This window comes from Chiroxiphia lanceolata, chromosome 4 (genome assembly GCF_009829145.1).
Source record: "Chiroxiphia lanceolata isolate bChiLan1 chromosome 4, bChiLan1.pri, whole genome shotgun sequence".
NCBI classification, from domain to species: Eukaryota; Metazoa; Chordata; class Aves; order Passeriformes; family Pipridae; genus Chiroxiphia; species Chiroxiphia lanceolata.
The window spans coordinates 43,047,094-43,069,058 of record NC_045640.1 but is presented as its reverse complement, the minus strand read 5'-3'; the positions used below and the strand labels follow the sequence as shown (position 1 = coordinate 43,069,058).

General features: G+C 39.3%; 1 protein-coding gene across 4 annotated transcripts in view; it reads left to right on the top strand.

Annotated features, from left to right (window-relative positions):
* FNIP2 (folliculin interacting protein 2) overlaps positions 1-21,965 on the top strand; it is a 49,829-nt gene that overhangs the window by 731 nt on the left and 27,133 nt on the right. For 2 of the 4 annotated variants that reach the window (XM_032685807.1, XM_032685805.1), the window contains exon 2: positions 20,789-20,915. In XM_032685807.1, coding sequence (XP_032541698.1) covers positions 20,789-20,915 — 127 coding nt within the window. Of the gene's footprint in view, positions 1-15,579; positions 15,840-20,788; positions 20,916-21,965 lie in introns of those variants that run through there. The other 2 variants (XM_032685804.1, XM_032685806.1) reach the window with 2 other exon arrangements.

Below are 21,965 nucleotides of genomic sequence, written 5' to 3'. Positions count from 1 at the left end.
TTTCTGAACCTCGGGGACAGCATTTGGTTCAGGCTGATGCTTTGGAGCTTTGTTCCTGTCACATCTGTGCTGCTCACAAGACCGAGCGCCCGGTGAGCGCAGTGACAATCACATGCGTGCCCGTAACCTCTGTGCCCGTTTTTCTGTGCGGCATGAGTTGACTGGTCTTGTGATCAGATGGTATACAGGATTGAGTTGGAGTCTGGGCTTTCACTGCTGAAACTATCAAGAATGCTAAGAGAGACAATACTCTGATCCACAAAGTGCCCTAGTGCCAGTTATGAAAGATGACAATTGTGGAGTCATTATGTGTTCAAAGATGGTCTGTGTGGGTCATGGCCATGTGCATGGCTAAAGTTGCAAGATCATGGTGAAAAAATTGTATAAGATCAAAATAACGTCAATATGTTTGAGTTATAAGGTGATTCCTTTGTATGTCATTGGACATAGTATTGGAACTGCATTCCTATCAGAGAGCAGGGCTGGTGAATTTTGGGAAGCTGTTAAGTCTATACACTGTACTTACTAGTTACTTCTTGTGGTAGTAATTCACCTTATGAGTTAAATATCATCTTTAATTTGAAAGAAAACAATTTTCCACATTTAAACTGAGAGACAATTCCAGACGAACTATTATTTTGCCTTGTACTTAAAATCATGCCAAGTACTGTGTATCAGAGACCAGGGCTGTTAGTTCTAGGGTATTGGACTATCAAGGATCTCCATGAAGGCAGATTGCTTGCACAGTGTGTTCCCCATTAGAATGAGTAAGATTGTTCCATCTGGAGTATTTTGTGAAATTAGGGATTATATTTTTTTCTCTGTCTTTCTATTTCTTAGGTAAGATATTCTGCACTAAGTTTTCAGTTTAAATAACATTGAAGTGATTTGACGCTTCAAAGAAAAACTGTTATATTTAAAATACTACTGGAGGTAGCCTTCACTCTTTTTATCCTTGATTTTTCCCTCATTCCCTTGCTGTCTATTTTTTTTACATGTGGATGTTTTTTGTGCTTGTTAATATTACATTGAGCTTCCTATTTATGACTTCTAAATATGCTATAATGCTTTTTCTTTCTTTCTAGTGATCCGCTGATGACCTACAGCAGCATACTTACTGGGTCTTAGAAGCTCTACTACAACCCTTTTAATAGACTTTCTTTTGAGCAGTAATCTCTATTTGAATGGAGAGACACAATTGGACCTAAGTAAAGCGCAAGACTTAATCCTTTGGTAGCTTCTGTATTAAGCATATACTGCTGCTTACTGTTAGAGGCAAAGTGGCAGAATCAATTTTTATTCTAATGGCAGGCCTGTATTTTTAAGGATTTTAGTTTTAAGGTTTTATTGCTTTGTGTTTTGGTTAGTGAGGTCCCTCCACATTCAGTGTGTCTTGCTGTGTTTAGCTCTCTTAAGCAGCCCTGTAAGACCACAATCTGTATCCTTGGACTTTCAGTTGTTATGAAATCCTTGAAAACCTAAATGTATTCACGCACCCTGAACAACAGCAGAATCACCAAAAATCCTCAAATTAATGTAGTTTGACAACTTTTTTCAACTACGTTGTTAGGAAGCTTAGTGTTTTCTAGTCTTCTTAGGGACACCAGGAGAAATTCAGTTGCAGAGGTCCGTCAGTTGGGCTTGAGGTTTGCCTGTAACAAGTACTGCAAGTTCTGTTGTGCCCTCTCCTATAACGGGAGCTAAATGTTGACCAGACATCTGTGCTGCTTGCATTCTTTAGCTCTGAAGGAAATAGCAAGCTTCAAGGTCCATGCTGCTTACCAGGATGAGCTGGCACAGCCTCGAAGAGCAGGAGACATGGTGTCTATAACTGAATGTGGAGCTACAGGAAATGGTTTCTTGGGTGCATGACCATTAACATATTAATTTGGACCAGGAGTGCTCTTTTAAAGAAAGCTTCTCCATTGTCTCCACTGACTGCACTTTGGCTTGCATAGCCAGGTGGATTCAGTGCATAAACTGGATTCCAGTTGGAATGAATAAGATTAGAAAGTGTGCTCCTACCACCAATGGGCATTCAGTCCCTGGGACCAGACTACAACTGATCAAAAGTTAAACTCCAGAACACATATAGTGTGAGTGTCAGGTCCTTAGCACCAATTAATTCACTCTGTGTATCTAATTTGGTTGGGCCACACTGTATCTTTGTGTAAGCACAACCCTTACTTGCTGGGTGAGGAGAATGTGAACATGAGATGTAAATGTTAATATAGAGCTATTAGGACAATGAGGCTTTCTATTGGCCCAGGCCTCCCTTCAAAATAATGAAACTCCAAAGTGGTAGAAAGGTACTAGTTAAAATTACAGAATATCTTACTTATTTTAAAAAGAGTAATTATAAATCTGGAGAACAGATGTGTATTAGTGACATATTACATTTGTTCTAAGCAGTTTTGTACACACTTGAGCTTCTGGTTTTTGTTACTACTGATTTTTGCTTCCCTTAAGTAAAAATATATATTTGTATGTGTAATGCATACATAGAGATGTATGTATATATGCATGCACACCCCCTTTCAACAGAGACATTTGAGTGGCTGTAGTTCAGTATATTTCGTTTTAGCTTCTGAGGCTCTGAGGAAATCCTAATTACTTTGTTTACAAGACGTGTATTTATGTGGCTAAATTCCCCTAATATTTCTTATTTCCATATCAAATGTTACTTCCCTTACAAGATTGGTTTAAAGGAGTTTGCACACTTTTTTGGAGTGCCATTAGGGTCATGTGCTCAGCAGAATCATAGAGTGGTTTGGGTTGGTAGGGACCTTTAGTATCATCTAGTTCCAACTCCCCTGCCTTGGATGGGGACACCTTCCTCTAGATCAGGTTGCCCAGAGCTCCATCCAACCTGGCCTTGAACACTTCCAAGGATGGAAGCTTCCACAGCTTCTCTGGGCAACCCGTTGCAGTGCCTCACCACTCTCACAGTAAAGAATTTCTTCCTAACTTCTAATCTAAACCTACTTTCTGTCAGTTTGAATCCATTCCCCCTTGTCCTGTCACTTCATAACCTTGTAAATAGTCTCTCTTCATCTTTCCTGTGAGTTCCCTTCATGTACTGGAAGGCCACAATTAGGTCACCCCAAAGCCTTCTCTTTTCCAGGCTGAACAATCCCAATTCTCTCAGCCTTTCCTCATAGGAGAAATGCTACAACCTTCTAATCATCTCGGTGTCCCTCCTCTGGGCTCGCTCCAACAGGTCTATGTCCTTCCTGTGCTGGGGACCCCAGAGCTGGATGCAGCACTCCTGGTGGGGTCTCACCAGGGCGGAGTAGAGGAACAGAATCCCCTCCCTTGACCTGCCAGCTCATGTCGAGCCTCTCCTCCACCAGCACCCACAAGTCCTTCTTGTCAAGGCTGCTCTTGATCTGTTCATCCCCCAGGCTCTGTTGATGCTGGGGGTTGTTCTGATCCAGGTGCAGCACCTTGCACTTGGTCTTATTAAACCTCATGAGATTTCCGTGGGCCCTCCTGTTGAGCTTGTCCAGGTCCCTATGGATGGCATCCCAGCCTTCAGGTGTGTTAACCGCAGCACTCAGCTTGGTGTCATCTGCAAATTTGCTGAGGGTGCACCTGACCCCATTTTCTGTGTCTCCTGAGGGGCAGCACTTGTCATGGATGTCCATTGGGACTCTGAGCTGTTGACCACTACCCTCCGGATGGAACCATCCAACCAATTCCTTACACGCTGAACAGTCCATTAAGTTTTAGGGGTAATGTAGAGTATAAGCACATAGTATCTCAAGACTAGAATGTCTCAAGTGCTAAGCATGTATTTGAGTAAGGTATTGGGGAATGGCTTTAAGGAAATTCATATGGGTTGCAGATAGTTTGATTTTACTTAAGTTTATAGCTGTTTTTCTGTGATTGTGTTTACCTGATTATAGAAGAGATTTCATGTCAGTGCTTTTCTGTATTCAACATGAAGTCTGATGTTATCCTTAAGCTGAGGGCTAAGGTTTCACCTTAATTTCAGTCTTTAATAGTTTTTGGTTTTGTTTTTGTTTTTAAATGCAAATAATTGCCTTGGAGTCTTTGGAAGACTACTTTCATGCTGAATGTATAACTTCTGCATTGTAACTTCTGAAATTTCTTTAATATTGGTATATTTAGTGAAGGACCATTTTATGTACATTTAGAAAAAAAGTTGTATTATTTCAGCTGTGTCTGAAACTTGCATGTGGTCTGTTTCTTCAGCTTTAAGTATCAGCTGCTCCTTCTTGTGTCTATGTTAGAGTGGATGTTGTGTTGTAGCTGCAGGATATCTATCTGGTAACAGTTTGTTAGCTTTGGTATATGAGATCATTTGTTCAGCAGCTGGTACTAGTAATTTCTTTGGTCATAGCGCTGAAATGCTTGGTGAGATCCTACGTGCTAAGCATTATTTCATGGCATTTATTACCAGCCTGGCAATGCTCCACCTTCTGAAAAAGGAAAAAAAGCAGTAGTGAGCTTGGAGTCGGCTTGCATGTCAGTTTGTTACTTCTTTGTTCAAATGAAACACTCCTCCGTAACCTCTTGTGACCTAATTGGATTTTTCTTGAGCTTCTTGAAACTTTGTAGATAGCCACACAGCAATAACACTGCTGACCACACATGTACATCTTCATACTTGGAAATATCATTAAACATCTGGCTGTAAACCCTTCAAAAAGCATTTCAAATAAAATTACTGTTTTATTTGCTGTAGGAATGGGAATCAGCCCAGGGCCAGATCTGAGCATGGGGGGCAGGAAAGGTCAAAGAGCAAGTCTAAGCCATATACCGCTTCACTGACAGCTGAAGGTGAGCCTTAATTGCAGTATTATACCTCTGTGCTGTCGTTAGTCTTTCCTCAGTAATGAGAGCTAAGGTGTAAGTTCTGCAGAAAGAGATTTATTAGTCCTCACTCAAGAAAACAGCTTAGAGCTGAAGTGGTTGAAAGTATGGTTCTTTGGCATGGAAACTACACTTCCAGCCTTGGGCTGTTTTGAAGGAAAACAAACAAACCCCCAAGTCCTCTGGCTTTCAGCTTTGCAGGAACTAAGGCCTTCTTCAGTTGTTTGAATTTTCCTTCCCCTACACGCTTCTGTCACAAAACAACCTCTTGGTTTCCTCTAGATTTGCTCTGAGACTAACTCATTCTCTCTTAAAGTTGCAAGACAGCCTCTTCTTTTTCCTTTTTTTTTTACCGCAGAAGACTGCAAAATAGGTAGAAATGCACAAGCTACTGATATTCCAAGGGGGATGGGTATACCTTAGTTCTTTAATTTAATTCCATGAAAAGATGCATTATTGCCTTACTAATCACATGAGGTTTGCCTGTAGGTTATTTCTGATATACAAGTAACTTAGGCACAGAGTTCCATGCATTGATTCTTAAATTGATGTATAATTGGATAGTAGGCTCGTGATTCCTTATTCTTAGGGCACTTTTGCTGTTGACATACCTAAAACTGGGTGAATGAGTACTCTGCCACATACTATGCTCAGTGGAAAGTGATTTGGGGAACAGTAGCGACAGAAAGCTTTGGAGCTACCTTTCCTTGCCGGTAGCAGAGTTTAAAGCGGGATACACTACAGTCTAATACAGTGATGCTAATGCTGTAGGGGAATACTTATCAGTTCACATAAATGGCTTGATGTGAATGAGAAAATAAAGCTGCTTGGGGCTGAAAAACTGTAGACTATCATTCATAAAAGCTGAATTTGTAGAGCAACACTTAAAAAACTGATGCAGAGCTTTGTTGCCAAGAGAGGCTGGCTTCATGAAGATCACATAAACTTTGTAACTTTTCTTATGTAAACTAAGTTAAAGTTGCAAAATAGCTTTATTAAATATTTAGGGGAAAGGGAGATGGAAGAGGTTTGGCAAAAATGTTTAATCATTAGTCATCATGTCATCCCACTTTGTGAGATGTAGGTGTTTTCAGTGCATGATAGTGGCCTTTAGCTGTTGCTTAGGTCTGAACTGTGAGTAACAGCAGACTGAAAGCCCAGAGAGAGATGTGACAAAATAGCTGGTGTCAGAGTGGACAGAAGATGGAGTAATTGTTCTCGTAAAAGTAATTTCTTGTTCTGCTATTTCAGTAGTATTGAAGCTGCTAAGGACTTCTTTTGCAAAGAAAATTCTTTGGATTAATAATGACTACATGTGCTACAAACACTGGTGATGTACCGGTTCCTTTAAGTATTCCTTCTGGTGCTAACAATCATGTACTTTCATCTGTAATGTACTTTGCACCTTAGTGATGTTCAGGGATAGCTTCTGAAGAGTAGATTCAGTTTTTAAGCCATATGTTGTGTTTTATGTTTCTCAACAGTTATTTCTACCAGGTACACTCTTGGTGATGAGCACACTGTTGTCTTGCATGCTGCTTTAGATGAAGTGGTGTAAGAGGAATGTTCTTATGCCGTCCTATTTATCAGTATTTGCTATGTGAAGGTTTCCATGGGTACACTTGTTAGGCAAAAGAAGAGGAATGCAGTTCTGTAGGGTGGTGGTTAACAGGCTTGCTAGAGAGAATAAGCAAGAAAAGGAGGACTTTGAATTGGATACTTGTTGTGTGAAGACAGCAAATATGTCTATCTGCTCTTCTTGTGCTTCTTGTGATAGTGTCAGATTACTGCTGATCTGACTAACAGGCATGGACATGGTGGTTCACCTTTTGCCTGTCACACATCCTCTATGTGTGCTTTGCCTATGCTGCTTTTTAATCTTCAGGCTCAGGTTTTTCTTTATTCTGCTTTCTCCTCACCTTAACAGTGCCTTTCTCAAGTGACTCCATTTGCCCTGTTTGTATGGGTTTGTCACTCGAATACCATAACAATGTCATATTTTAATATGCAAGACTGAGGTCATAGGACAAGCTCCCTTCCAGGTTACAAGGCAAAGTGTTCTTTTGAGGCACTGAGTGGACTAGCCTAGGAGTTTTGGTAACAGCCTGTGCCTTTCCCACGTCAAATAGGACAAGTATGGATGCGTTTACATGACCAACAGCTGAAATATTTTTGGTCAGTCAACACACTTCTTGGATATTGGTTAGATTCTTAGATAAATGGGCATGAGGCCTTTACATCACACTTGCTGCTGTTAAAACTGACTCATGATTTTCCTTCCATAGACTGCTGAAGTGAAACTTGAGCTCTGTGTGATGTAATTACTGAATCAGTATGGAGCTTTCTCTGCAGGATGTCCTCACCTCAGTTTAATACAGTTCAGCACTTCTCCTCCAAGGTGCTCAGTGGAGTTTCACACATGCTAATGAAATCAGCTGTATTAAGTAAACAATCTGACAATATTTATTTACTTTTCTAATAGAAGTTCTAGCAGTCTGAATTTGGTATTAGCACTTTCAAATTAGAAATCTGAACACATTAGTACTTATTTTTTATAATGTACGGGAAGTTTCTTACAATAACATCTCTTAGCTTTTGTTTTAATTGAGTTTACTGACTTCTATGAAAGAAAACAGTTGCTTGAATGAACTCAGTGCTCTGGGTTTCTGTGCAGATTATTTGCACTGAATTCTGAATCTGGATATTATCCAACACCTGAAATTGCTCAACGCTTGGGGTTGGGTTTGTTAATGCACAGCTCCAGGAGTACAGAAAATCTGAGCAGAGTATATTAGATAAAGTTTTGGAAGGAAACCCCAAAGAGGGAAAATCTACAAACTGTTGAATACATAGTTCTGAATGAGTTATTCTTTAATTACTATTATTTCACTTTACAGAATTTTAATGTTGTAATGTTAAAGCCCTCTGTGGGCTGGAAGAGACAGTTATGGAATTTTTTTTAAATCTGCAACTCACAGAAATTAGTTTATATTCAGACAGATTTTTGTTGTGTCTTCTGTTTTTCCGTGTGGGCAGCTGAGCCTGTCCAACTAATGCTGCTGATCGGTTACTTGTTTCTGTCATATTCCCTTGCCCTTCCTTTCACATTCCCCCAAAATGACCTTTTAAAATCTTCACATTTAATGCTCTGCTCTCTAAGTTGCCCTTTAAAATAGGTTGTGCTTTTTAAGGCAAATCCTACTATAGGAAAGGTCATGGGCCTTTTGTTTCTGAAATTCTGTCTTGTTTAACAGGACTGGTTTAAACAAGCTGGGCAGAGACCTGTGAGGCTGCTGCAAAGGAAGGTTGGTGACCTCTGATGTAGGCACAAGGAAGAAACGAGTTTGGTGCAGAGACCACTCTGCTCAGCTGTACAGCAGCATAGTCCACATGTGTTAAGACTCTGGTCTTGGTGAATGGCTGCAGTGGTACAAGACGTTACTGCATTCTCCCATGCTCTGCTGAAATCGATTATTGGCTGGACATTTGTCACTTCCACAGCAGCACTGATGGAATAGAGAGCGTTGAAGCTCTTCTCAGTCATCTCTGTGTAATGGTCAGTGATAGAACCCAGCTCTTCTTACACCAGTCTGTGTTAAGCTGTCACACAATGCAGGAATGCTTATGGAGGGCTAATATGTTCTAATCCTCAGTTGGGTTGAGAAGGCTGGAATAAAGAGCAGGGAATTGGTAATCAGTTCATTTAGTGGACAACCATAGTGACATGCATCTGAGCTCCTACTTGGTCTTGGCTTTTAACCTGGAGGAAGGTTGTTCTCATATGTTAGCCAGTTGAAACAGCTTCAGGAGTGCCACCTCTGCCTTCTAACTGCTAAGAGTTACATCAAGTTAAAGAGTTGGAAAAAGTAACCCTCTCTTATTACAAAGTTATTTATGAGATTTGGCTGTGGATATACGTCATGCTTACTAAGCGCTAAAATGATTTTAGATATAATTCCCAGTTTTGGTGTGGGTGAGTAAAACCTGGTGAATTCAGTATCTGGGAGACGTGGGGATATATGTCAGTCACCCACTGTGGACTAGATCAGAGTACAGTTGAGTTCAAAAACAATTCAGGTGCTAAGCATCTTGTGTTATGAAGTTCCTATATGCAGACTCTTAGAGACAGGGATATGTTTGGGAGTGCTTTTGAGTGGAACTAGAGAAATTATGTTGATTTGAAAATAGCTTTTTCTGTTTGTCACTTTATGGTGACACTTGGTAACTGTAAAATGCATATGTGTAGCTGAACTGGATAATGGATGCAGGAATAGGTATACAAAGGAGAGGAAAATGCAATCAGAACAATGTACTTTGTAGTGGACATGGGTTTTTTGAAACAATCAGTCAGCTCAATGAACTCACATGCACATTGATAATATATCTGCTCAATTCCTTTGTTTTTAAGCAAAACACATCTGTGTGGAATGTCACAGATGCCTTGAACCTCTGAATTAAACTTTGTTTAATGCTTAAAGAAATAATTTTCTATTTGTATTGAAATGTGGTGTTGGCAGGTGAACTAGAATTTTGATTGAAACTTGATTTGAATGTGGCTTTTTGTTTGCATTACCGAAGTACTAAAAGTTGACTGTAGTCTTAATTAGAGTTGTATCCTTGGGCCCAGTTTTGACTCAAAAGAAAGTGAATTTTGTTTGTATTTAAATGAAATTATCCTGAATCTGTAACTTCTAAGAAGGCTCCTAGTAAGTCTGCTCTGGTAGACTTCATCTCAGGAGTAAGTCAGGTCTGCTATAAACTATTTTCTTGTACAGTGTTTTTCTGGGGAACACTAAAGGAGCTTGACCAATTCTTACCTTCTTATGAGGAGTTAAGCTTGTAATTTGTCTGAATAGATAATTGCTACATAAGCTTGCTGACTGAAATTTGTTTCTATCAATGTGCAAAGCAGTTTCCTATTGCGGGACAAGGTTGCAACTGGATCATTGTGTGTGATTTTTATTTTTTTGTCCAGATATTTCAGGATTTTTGGACAGATACTTGGCAGCCAAATCTTAGCATGTTACTGGGTGTGGTCAACTGTAATTATGTACAAACCTGACTGGATAAACTTTTAAGTCTCCTATAATACCAGTGTTTTTGAGAAAATGTTTGGGGTTCTATGTGAGTAGTTAGAGTGGTTGAGCGGTTTAAGGAGGGGAAACTGTTTCATAACTTAATGACTATTTATACATTCAAAGTCCTACGCAATTGGTAGTAAACAGAACATGAGTCTCTGGTATAGTGGCTTGCAGCAAGGTTAGTTTTGCCCATACCAGTAAGCTGCAGGACTGTGGTTTATTTGGTTGGTTTTGTGTGTAGTCTTTTTCATTGAGAATGTATATGGTGTGAGTGATTTAATTACCCTGATCTTCTGTACATGGTCCCAAGATATGGTTCCTCCTTCCCTTTCCAGTGAAACTTGAAAGTAAATGTGTCCAAGACTACAAGATTCAGTGCTAGTTACTAGCAAGCTACTTTCCATGCTGTCTAAAAGTGAGGGTTAAGGAAAGTGTTTTGGATGGAATAGACAAGTTATCATAACAACAACAAGAGCAGCAAAACATATTTTTGGCTATAGCTAGTGAAAAATGCCGGAGCTGACGTTATATCCGTCTGTGTTATCACTTCATTCAATCTAAGTCAGGATTTCCTGGCATTCATCTAGACAGAGGCAATGGACTTTGCTGTTCGTGCTATAGCAGTTTTTGGGTGATCAAGCATGGCTTCTTGTGTGTGTCTTTTCCCATATTCTTGCTAGTTGGGTAAATCAGTACATTCTCACAAATACTCAACTTAGGTTTTTCTTCCTTTCCTTCTTGATTATTGCAGACTAACTTTTCAGTTGCAGTCTGAAGCAACTGTTTTAAAAGAATCAAAAAACATCTTGCACTTACAACATTTTAACATAACCATTTACAGAAGTGTCACCAATATTATGTTAGCTGGTCAAAAAAACTGTGTGGTCTCAGCTCTCAGGACTGTTAGAGAGCCACATCTCATACCTTTTCATATGTTAGGAATTTAGGAGGGTGCAACTAGAACCAGGTAAATTTTAGTAATTTTTTTTTTAAAGTGAAATTATACTGCTGAGTTTGTGCTTTTGAGTTAGTTGACATTGACCCCTTCTGAAGCAATTTCCTTTGGAAGAAAAATGTGAGGTCCCCGGATAGCACTTGTCTCTACCTTCCTGAAGAGCGTTCTCTTGTGCAGTGAGAGTGTGTGTTCAGAACAAAGACGAGGAGGCATTTGCAATGCTTTCTGCACCCTTGGAGGGATTACCCTAAACTTATTTGGCTGTAAAATTTGAGAGAGAGTGCCATGTCCTCTGGAGTTTACAAAGCCCTCTTGTGAAAGTAGCCTTTTCATAGTAGAAGTGGAGGAAATTTGCAAAGAAATGGTTGCTGTTAATATGCATGTGTTTTTAGCTACTTTGAATGAAGGTGTGTGTTTTAGCAAAAGGAGTATTTTTCAGTTAACTAGAAAAAAGTGGGAAGGGGGGATGTTAAACATCAGACATTCTTCATATCTCTGTATCTGTTGGTATTAATATGTATTTACTTTTATCTAATAAATAACATTATTTCTTAGTAATTTTTTTTTAATTTTCTAAAATTACTTCTTTGAACAGAGGCTTGAAGGCTATGTACAGACTTCTTTTCCTAAAAAATAAAATAGGGCTTTATAGAAGAGGGAGAAGGAACTGGAAAGAGCAGGCAAGCAAACCCATGCCTCAGGATACCGCCCCTAAGGTGTGGTAGTCTGTCTTGACCTGCTCACTTATGTAGGAGACACTGAGGTCTGAGATCTGTCAGTACTTTTATACAGCATTGAAATGCAACAAGAGCTGATAGTGTTATAAATACTAGATTCTGCCTTGCATTTCTGCTCAGAATTCTCCTTCAGATGTACAATGTGTAGTTCTTCCCTCTTTTCAAGAGAAGGTGGGGAAGGCAGAGGCAGTAAAGCCGGTAGGATAAGAGATTTCTATTAATCTCATTTTCTGGCAGAGGCAGTTCTCAGACGTGCCTTGGCAGTGTCTGTATTTAGTAGCTGTGTTCCTGGACGCTGGCCCAGTCACATGGCACCACTGGAACAAGTGACATGGGAATGATGCATTAGCTGAGACCTGTGCTGGAGGAGGTGGGGTGGCCCAGCCGGCCGGGCTGCCTGCGCCCCAGCACTCAGCGCAGGTGCTGTGTCCAGCACCGCTTGCTCCCAGATGGCTGCTGCTGTTTGGCTCAGCCTGTTTGGCTCCAGTGAAAGCTGGAAGTTGGTTACTGCAGGTGCCTTGAAAAAAATAAACATGGAAAGAAACAAAGTCAAATCCTGAAGAGTGTTAAATTATAAGTAAATTTTCAATTCGTCAGAAAATGATAAATGAAACTACTTCTGCAAAACATTTGACTTACTTTGGATCAGCTGTCAGTAGCTGTGGGAGTGAGGGCAGAAAGTGGGATGGAAGGGGGAAAGTTGATTAAGACTAGACATGGCTTTCTGTACTGAGGAAAGAACTAAGTGGTGGATCTATGGCACTAACCTTATTGTATACCTTACATTTGTTTAAAGACCTAGTTTAACAAAACCACAATTAAATTGGTAAAACACAATTAAATGCATGCCATTTTTTGTGCAATTTCAACTTATGGAAGTTAACTGAGTTGTGAAACACTGGTTTAATGGGCTGTTCTTTATGTTTGTGGAAGGCTGATGTGTGCAAATTTATGGTGACTAACTTGTGTACATCTGTTTGTTAGCTTCTATCAGCAGTGTTTGTGTCTTGTCATTTTTTTGTGCATGCATATGATGATATTGCTTTCTGGCAACCAAGATGATGAAAAATGCTTGCAACCTCACAAAAATCCAGTGTATTCTCCTTTCTTAAGCAGGGAGTCTGTGGAATTCTAACTTTTCAGTGAACAAATATATCCAATGTTGTTTTACATTTCATACGGTAACATATGGAATTATCCTAAAACAGGTAACTTTTCTGTATAGTGATCTAATACCGAGAATTTTATTTTTCTCTACCTGAGCTCTTTCTACAGGAAAATCTAACCCAAGAGAGAGCAGTGCAGCAAATAATACGTTCCTTCACTTGTTGCATGACTAATCTGCAATGTATCCTGCCTAACTCGTGTGGACCTAGTAACTATGTATCATGCTTGAACAAGGTAGTTCATCTGAGGTTAATAGTACTTTACCATATTAGGACTTCTTTAAGTCATTGTGGAAAAAGAATGTGGTGTGGCATCAGCACAACTCTTCCATATCTGAGGTTTTAAAAAGAGGAGAAACAGTGCAAGGTAAATGATTCAAATTTGGAGAGAGGAAGGGAACCTATATCTTTCACATAAGCTATTTGATGGACTAAAAGAGGGGAAATCATCATTAAGCAATCCAAAAGAGATTCCACTTTGTCTTTTAAACATGTGTTTGGCACTAATCCTGAATGTCTGGGTCTAGGCATTTTTTGTGTATCAATTTTGCTAAGTGTATGTTTTGCAAAAACAAATGCTCACCAAAACAGCAGATATGATTCAAACTTTGTTTTCCTAAGCTTCTCTAGCCAGCTTCTAAAAGCTCTTGGGAAAATAAATCCTTACAGGGGTCTCTGCAAATATTCTCTTAGATGTGAAAACAGTGGAGAGCTGTAAGTTGTACAGAAAATTATTTTTAATTAGACAACTACATCACATATATTTCCTCTTTCCCCCACCCCAAATTTTTTTGCTCAAGTGTTACCTTGAGTTGAAATCATTTGGGCAGTTGTCTCTCAATGGGGATGAAGGACAGGAAATGACCTACAAACAGAGCAGGTGACTTGCTGTCACATAGCCTAGAAAAAGTGTGATTAAACTCTGCTTTCCAGAGGGTTATATCTTGAGAGCAAGATGCTTTTCTTCCATTTTATGTATTATCTACTTTGTGGACTCTGAGTGTTTTCAATGTGTGGATTTGGATATTATTTTATTGTTGAGAATCTGTTCTGTGGATTTTCAAAGTTAATTCCCCAGGTACTTTGAGATTTATAATATTCTACAGATGACTGCACCTACAGATGAGGTAGTGTTGTGAAGCATGTCTTTTTGGTGAGCTTACAGGAATTCCTAGTTCTAATGTTTGATGTGAATTTGATACTGTGGTGAGTGTTGCTTTGTTTGGGGAAAAGATAGGACAGAAGTGAAGGCTTTTAACTGCTGATCTTAGTGGAAGTGTAAGAACCTGGCCCTCAGCTGCTTATTTCATTCGCACTTCAAAGATGACTAGGAACACTGATGTTTATAGTCCTCCTCGGTGAGGTGAGGACTAGGGGTTGCTCTCTCCTAGGTCATTTGAATCACTTGAGAACAGGCCAAAGCTTTTCACTTGTTTCCCTGCACTTGGGAGGAGTGATGATGATCTAGTACTTGTCACTACTCTGGGAATTGAAACTGAGCTTTTTTTTAATTGCTGTAGGCTTCCCTCAGCAACAGAGTGAGTTGTTCAACCTAACCTTGCTCTAGTTTTTTGCTTGACATCTGTCCAGTGTTTAGAGGTTGGGGTTAACTGAGATTACAAAATCATTTTAGCAAGAGTGCTGTGCTATTTAGAAGGTAGCACGTAGCACTAAGTTTTGAAATCTTACTGTGTTTTCTAACTCTATGCTGTATTTCTGGTTGACTAATAGCAAAGTTATTTTCCCTTTTTAACCTGGAAGGGAAATTGCAGTAGAACTGTCATCTTACTGATGGGGGAAAAGCTATGTAAGACATGAATTATGAGCAGACATATATGGATAACTTTTTTTTTAAAATCGGGGGTGGGGAAGAGGACTTTGTTCTGCAGTAGAATTACCTGAACCTGACAGAACATCCAATTCCTCTGTTCCATTCAAAAACTTAAATTTACTTGGTCAGAAATATTTTTATTAGATATTTTTGTCATCAGCACTACCATTAAATTATTTTAATAGGCACATGACTATAAATTCTCATCCACCAACTTGATGTCTGCGACAAACCTTTTCTCATTGTTTTCCTTTCTACTTTTTTTTAAAAAAGGGCTTCTCAAGGTAGTAGTTTCAAGCTCTTGGTCAAGTGTAAATCCCGTTTGTCCTTAGGAGTAAAAGCATTATGGCGCAGAATATTTAGGGTGTTTCTTGGTGTTGGTAATTGGTTTTTTTTTAACTGATAGCCATATGGCAATGATGACAGATTCTTACTTGCTTCTAAGCTATATGAGGTTGCTAGGGGTTGTCAGATGACACTTGCTCACATGAGAGCCATTAACAGGGTGTTGTAGCCAGTGTTAGAACAACCTTGCAACTAAGGGCGAGTCACTGCAAAAGCAACTATGCTTTTTTTTTTTTTTTTTTTAAGAGGCCATATGGTTCAGTCTTGTGACTACATAATTGCCGGCTACCTAAATCACATACCAGGAAACAAACATAGCTAAAGTCAATATTAGCTGTTGTATCTGCTACAGCCTTGTGCTAGGCTTGGTAGGAAAAACTGGCAGCAGCAAGAGCAAGTCTAGGATGGCTTCTGAGACCTAAAAGTCATGTCTTCTCTGTCTGGAATAATTGCAGGAGTACATTAGCTCCAGCTGTCTTTCTGTATTAATGGCTTATAGACTATATGAAGGTTGCTTTGCCTTTTTTTCCCCTAGTGGGAAATTCAGCAGACTGGGTTTCTGTATAGGGAAGACAGCTGATGGTAAATTACCATTGTTAATGGTTGATCAATAGTAAAGAAATCTGCTTGAGGCTGTACCTCCTCAGCAGGTATTTAGTTTCTTTGAGGGAGCTTTACAAGAGTATTTGTAGCTAAGAAAATGTGTGGGGGTACACCAAAAGCTACAAATGGCACTGGGGGACAAATAGAAAGAGGAAGAAACAGCAACGATGTACTACTTGGAAATAATCTCTCCTGTACTAAACTGGATGAAAGAAGTAGAAAGTCTTTGAGAGACCAGTGTGTCAGCTGTACGAGCAAAGTGACTAGACTGCTGCAAAACAGGTATGCATGTAATTTTTTCTTGACAAAGAGTAGACTTTTTTAGTTAATACTAGATTTATAATTATGTTCCTGAAAGGCTGTTTTGTAAATAACTGGGAAAGTTCTGTTAGAAGCTTATTCTTGATGATGATGCTGACTGAAACTCAAAAAAGTCTTTCCTATTTGAAACTGAATCTACATTCTTATCTCTGATATGTGAGATTTATGTATATGCAAACTGAGGCATGCAGGGTGATCTTTTCAATTAAGGTTGAATAATCTTACCTTCTCTTTCTAGTTTTCTAATTAGTTTGCCCTCTTTTTCTTGCCACCCCCTGTGTTAGTGGATCAAGTAGTAACAGTGTGCAGAGCAGACAGGAGGGAATGCTGTGAAGTGGGGGAAGAATGGAGAGGAGGATGCTCTGTTTTACTTGTAAATTACCTTTAGATCAAGCATTACGTCAAAGTAATCTGAAGTGTGAACAATTTCTTTAACTTTTGTGGTGTCTTTTTCAGATGTGTGCCAGCATGTCTCTAATGTCTGAGTCTTTACAGCTATGTAACTGTGTTGGGAATATGGTTCAGGGTAGCTTTTTCTAGATCTTGGCACCCAAGTGTGTTACGATTCGTATTCTACATATTCAGGATTGCTGGTCTAAGAAACAGAAAAATATAAATACATATATAGGTATATGGAGATGTTACAGCCTGTTTGTTTCTCTAGCCTACAGATGTTACACTGAAGTAGTGAGTGCTTAGTCACTTTCAAAAACAGTTTAAGGTCAGCTGAAGTAGTTTTTGGATATAAATTAATAGGTCACTCTTCAGTTATTGCATGAATGCTGATTGTAATGAACGTGAAGCAAAAGCTTTCTGTGTAAAGATCAGCCTTTGGAGATCTGTATTAACTGAAAGTACTGATTCAGGGCAGAATGAGGCAGAATTTTTGTGGCTTTTTTCCAGAAACAAACGAGTCTGCATTCCCCTAAGAGAGATTTCTTTACCTCCATGTCTCACACATATATATATTTGAAGAAATGTTGAACGAACCAAAGGAAAGTAGTTTATATGCCAGTTTAAGAGGAAGTAAAGCGTGTTTAAGCTTAATATGGAATCTGGGGAAAAAACTTTTCAGGCTATCTGTAAGATGTTCCAAACTTGTGGCTTTCTTTCGAAAAATAAAAAAAATCCATAGTATTTTAGTATCTTTAGTAGACTTGGTTCTCCTGTTGTATGAACACAGACAGCTTGATTTTATTTATTTATTTTGAGTTGAAAATTTATGTTTATTAGTTCTAGCATCTTCTGCATGCAGGAAAGATACAGTCTGAAGGTGAGCTAGATAAGCCAAGCCCATGATGTTGAAAGAGGTAATTACATTGCCACTTCTTCCTTTGATTTCTGGCATCATGGTTTTGTCCTTTTCCCCCTTTCCAGTCCTTTTGGAACTGGCTCCCCTTAGGGTGTCAGTTAGCTCAATAAGCGGCAGAGAACTGACTTGGGAACAAGAAAACTCAATTAACATTCTAACTAGCCTCAATACTTATTTGGAATGCATAGGGAACGTTTTCTTTCTGCCCTTTCCCAAAGGTGTATAGTTCCATGGACAAAGTGAGTGTAGGTCATGCTGCCTCTAAGAGGTGGCGATTCCATTGCTTTCTACTTCTTCCTTCTTTTTCCAGCTATGTTTCTGGTCCACTTTCAGGTGCTTGGACACACTTTTCTTGCTGCAGGGAATTCAGTTTACAGAAGGGTCCAAGAATTGCCAGAGCAGACATGAGCAAAAGGAAGGGTCACATAGTTACAAAAAGGGGCAAAAGGTTATATGGGGCTTTTAATTTTTGTGGTCAAATAAGAAAACATGTTCAGTCAGAATAGCCACATTTAACCTGACATGTGAACATCTGCACAAACTCAAATTAATTAATTCAGCTAATTTTTAGGAATATGCAGGATCTTGCGTATCTAAATAAGCAGGAAGCTGATACAGAGATAAGAAAGTAATGGTTTGTGTTTTGGTTTTTATACATGTGAAAACAGAGTGGACCAAAGAATCTGTGTACTGTCTGTGTTCTTCAACGCTGTGCTTTTAGGAGATGATTGAATATTCCTGCTGTCCCTGTTTTGGGGGCTCTGTTATATAAGCTGGCTTAAACAATAAAGGGTGGAAGTACTGTAAGCAGTCTGCTCATCAGCTTTTGTGACAGGGATAAACATCCCAGTCATCTGACTAGTCTTGGGCCTGGTGCTAGATTCCACGTGGAAGTAATGAGACTACATGGACTTATATGCCTGTATGAATTGCCTATAGATATGCTTGATGTTACCAAATGCGGTTTTAGTAGGATGGAACTCTTCTGTAATGGGTAGGACTGCTGCAGGAACTGCATCTTTGTTCTGGGTAATTTACAACCTGAAAGCAAAGACTTCATTAAAACATAAGGTTGATATTTGGTTAGTACTGTAAGAAGCATTAGTGGAAGTTACTTCCCTAGATTTGACCTATTAGTCAGATAAAGCTCTGTATGATAGATTTTATGTAACTTAGCTTGTTGCTGTCTGGTACTAGAGAATCTGTAGTTATGACAGATTGCAGCAGTCTTTAGTTCTAACATACTGCGTGGAAAAGGCACTTCAGCAGGCTGTTGAATTGGCTTCTATGTCAGCATAAAATCTTATACAGAAGTTGGCACTGCACAAACAACATGAAGTTTGCTTTAGTGCACAGTGAGGGAAGGAAACCGGAATTCATGGAACCCAACCCAACCTGCATGCAACCCTGCATCGGTGGGCAGATGCAGGGCCAGATTGGCTCAGTCTGTCTAAAATGAGTCTTTCTCATTTTAGACTTGCAGTCCTGTAGTCTGAAGTATTGATGCTGCTGTGCTAATCCTGGAGATAAATAAGGCTTTACTCTTGCATAGAATTTTAACTAAGGCCATAGAGATATACCTTTTCTTAGTAGTTAAAAGGAGACCTGTAGCCTTTTTAAGAAAGCAGAATAGTTACCTGAGATCACCTGTTGCAGAAAGCGTGTAAGTAGATAGCTGAAGAGCATCAGATTCATGTGGCAGGCTAGAATGAAGTGTACTCATGCATAACTGGATTTTGTAATAGCGTTGCAGAGGCAGTGGGCTGAGAAACTAGTAACAGATTTCTAAAACAGATGGTGTAGTTGCAGCTCTCTGTATATGTGAGGTATGTAGGATCTTTGTTGGGCAACTATCAACAATGGTATCAGGTCTGGTCTCATGCAGGTGAACTTAATGCTGTGGCTCTGTTTGAAAGGGAAAACTTGAAAAGAAATCTTCCTGGCGCTCCTGGCAGTTTTGGAGGCAACATGTTACAAACACAGCAAGAAGTTTCCTCACTGTGGATGGCAAAACAGCCTTTAGCAGCATTCCATAATCTGGCTTTGAAGTGTACTGGAACCTTGCATATTATGTACATGTAGCATACTCGTATCAGAGTACCTTACAGTGGCAATGGGTATCTGGCTTATTCTGTCTCAAGATATTTGAAAGTAGGATGAAACCTTCCAGAATGAGGTCTTTCAGGTTGAAAAGGATGCCTATTTACGCTTATTTCTCTTTTTAGCTACCAAGAAAGAGCACAAAGAGGAAATTAGGCTGCCTTTACTTAAAATGATTTTAAATTTAAAAGTCTGAGTGTGCTCCTAAAGCAGTTATCCACAGTTACCTTACTGACTCTAGCAGTATTTGAAAGTGTTTACCTCGCTTCTGGATGTTAACAGAGCAAGTAATAAAAAGAAATAGCTTCAGAAATTCTAGTGTTTCAACCGTATAAGGGTTTTATGCTCTTCTCAATTCTCTGCCTCCCTATTCTGTAGGCACAGTTTGGCAGAAGTCCTAAATGAAACTTCCGTTTGGGTGGAAGATCAGTGTGGCCTTGACTGAAGTCTGTTAAACCAAAAACTATTAATAACAGTTGTACTCTTACCCCCTCAGTGCAGTTCATCGAGGTCAGGAATGAGGCAATATGGCTGAGCATCAGTGTTGCGTGGCACTGCTTTATGCAGTAGTAGGTTTTTTCCATTAATTTCAGCTTGTGAGCTACATAACATGAAAAGCATTTTCTGTGGCTGAAGCTGAGACCAAGCAAACCTCCATACTCTGATGTGCAGACTGACTCCCTTTGGAATTGGTAAATAAGGTTTCTTGTCATTGTAGCCATGCTGCAGTTGTGCTCCTCAGCCTCTTGCCGTAGTGCAATCAGCCAAGTTGTGTGCCATGTTGTATCTCTGGGGAATGGGCAGATTCTGGCTTGAGATAGTTGTTTTCTTCAGGTTGAATCTCTGTGGTATCTTGATTTCATATACGAAATGAATTTCATTGTAGTTGGAGATCAAGTCTCAGTAATCTATGGCTGCTCAGTAAACCCTGAAATGTCTCAGAAGAAGGGGAAAAATAATGGAACAACATAAACCTTGTCTTTCAGTTGCAAGACTTAAACTTAGGGAAAATCTTAAATGATATTGTCAGGAATAGACCAAAATGAATTGGCTTTCTGTTGTTTAGAGAAGGATGTGGGAGGGTGTAAACCTTGTGCTTTTGAAACGCTGTGCTAGAGAGAATGGTAACCCATTGTATTTTATTGCCACTAAGAGTATTGAACAAAACAGTACACCTACCTTACAATAAGGATGATCCAGGCTATGTACAAAGAAATTTAGGAGTAGTCAAGCCCTAAGGCAGATTGCTGAGACAAAGTTTTGTGTTCTCTTTCTGCAAAATTTTGAAAAAAGATTGGATGAAAATTGGTGTGACTGTTCCTGCCTTTGGGTCAGCAGTGACACTGGGCTTAGTTCCTTTTGGTCGGAGTTAAATGATTGCACTCTGGATCCTGTAAATGCTGAGTAAAAGTTGTATTTGCATAATACCTGTTTCTTCACTTAGATGAACCTGCAAAGTAAGCACACTATTTTAACATCTTGTGTTTCTAATCCATAGCTGGTCCTCTTCGGAGTTTGACTTGAATGAAATCCGCCTGATAGTTTACCAGGACTGTGAGAGGAGAGGCAGACAGGTCTTATTTGATTCCAAAGCAGTCCGCAAAATTGATGAAACTGTGGTTCAGGTATGAAATGTTAATTTTGCTGTTGTCCTAATAGGACAGTATCAACTTGTTAATCTTGTGATCTTTGCTTTATCTTTTGCTATTCTGTGATAGCTACAACAAGAGTGTGTTAGATTCCAAAAAGCCTGTGAACATATCTGGTATTAGGTATTTGTGATATAAATGCGTTATTGAAACTTAACAATTTAGATCTGATTTGCTTTCTGGCAAAGAAATCTATACTCCTTTAAACTAAGTATTTCTTGAGCCTTTTTAATGTTGACTGGATTTGCTTTTTGTTGTTAGCCCTGGCTGTGCAGTCCCCTTGTTCCAGTAATGTCTACCACATGTCTAAAGGTGCTTTTCTTCCTCTGGTGTTTTGGATTAGTCAAGTTGTTGTCTTTATATGAATTAAAACAACTCCCCTGGCTAACCATGCCATATTGTGAAGAATGACACATGGTGATACATGGCCATGTAAGTTTTGGTGACACACATAGAAGCAAGAGCAAATGCTGTCAAGATGCAAGTTCTTTTTGCTGCTCTCCAGGCACACAAATTGTGGAGTAATACTTTCAGCAAACTTAAGTGATTCTAAGGTAACTAAACCAATAGTGTTTCCTGTTTTGTTGTAGTTTTGCTTGGTTTTTTCCTACTACCTCCATGTTTCTCTTTTACATTGAATTATTTCAAATTTTTGTTTGTTTTGAAGTTTTTTTAGAACTAACAGCTTCATCTTACTAGACTACTATGGTTTATTGTAGAACTCTGTATATAGCTGTATAAGCTATATAAGAATAGTCGTGACTTGTAGAAATTACTTATCAAGATGCTTAAAAAGCGACAATCTCTGTTTCAGTCACACTGTAAATATACCATTGTGCTGAATCAGTAAGATTGGTGAGCATCATCAGCTGATGTCTGATCATCTACTTAAGAGGGTAAATGGGTCAGACTGGTCTGTTAATCTTGCTTCCCCCCTCTTCCCCCCGCCAAAATCAAGGTCATTACTTTGTATCTCTAAGTTGGTTTAAAACACACAGCATGGGAAGAAGAAATATATTTCTGACT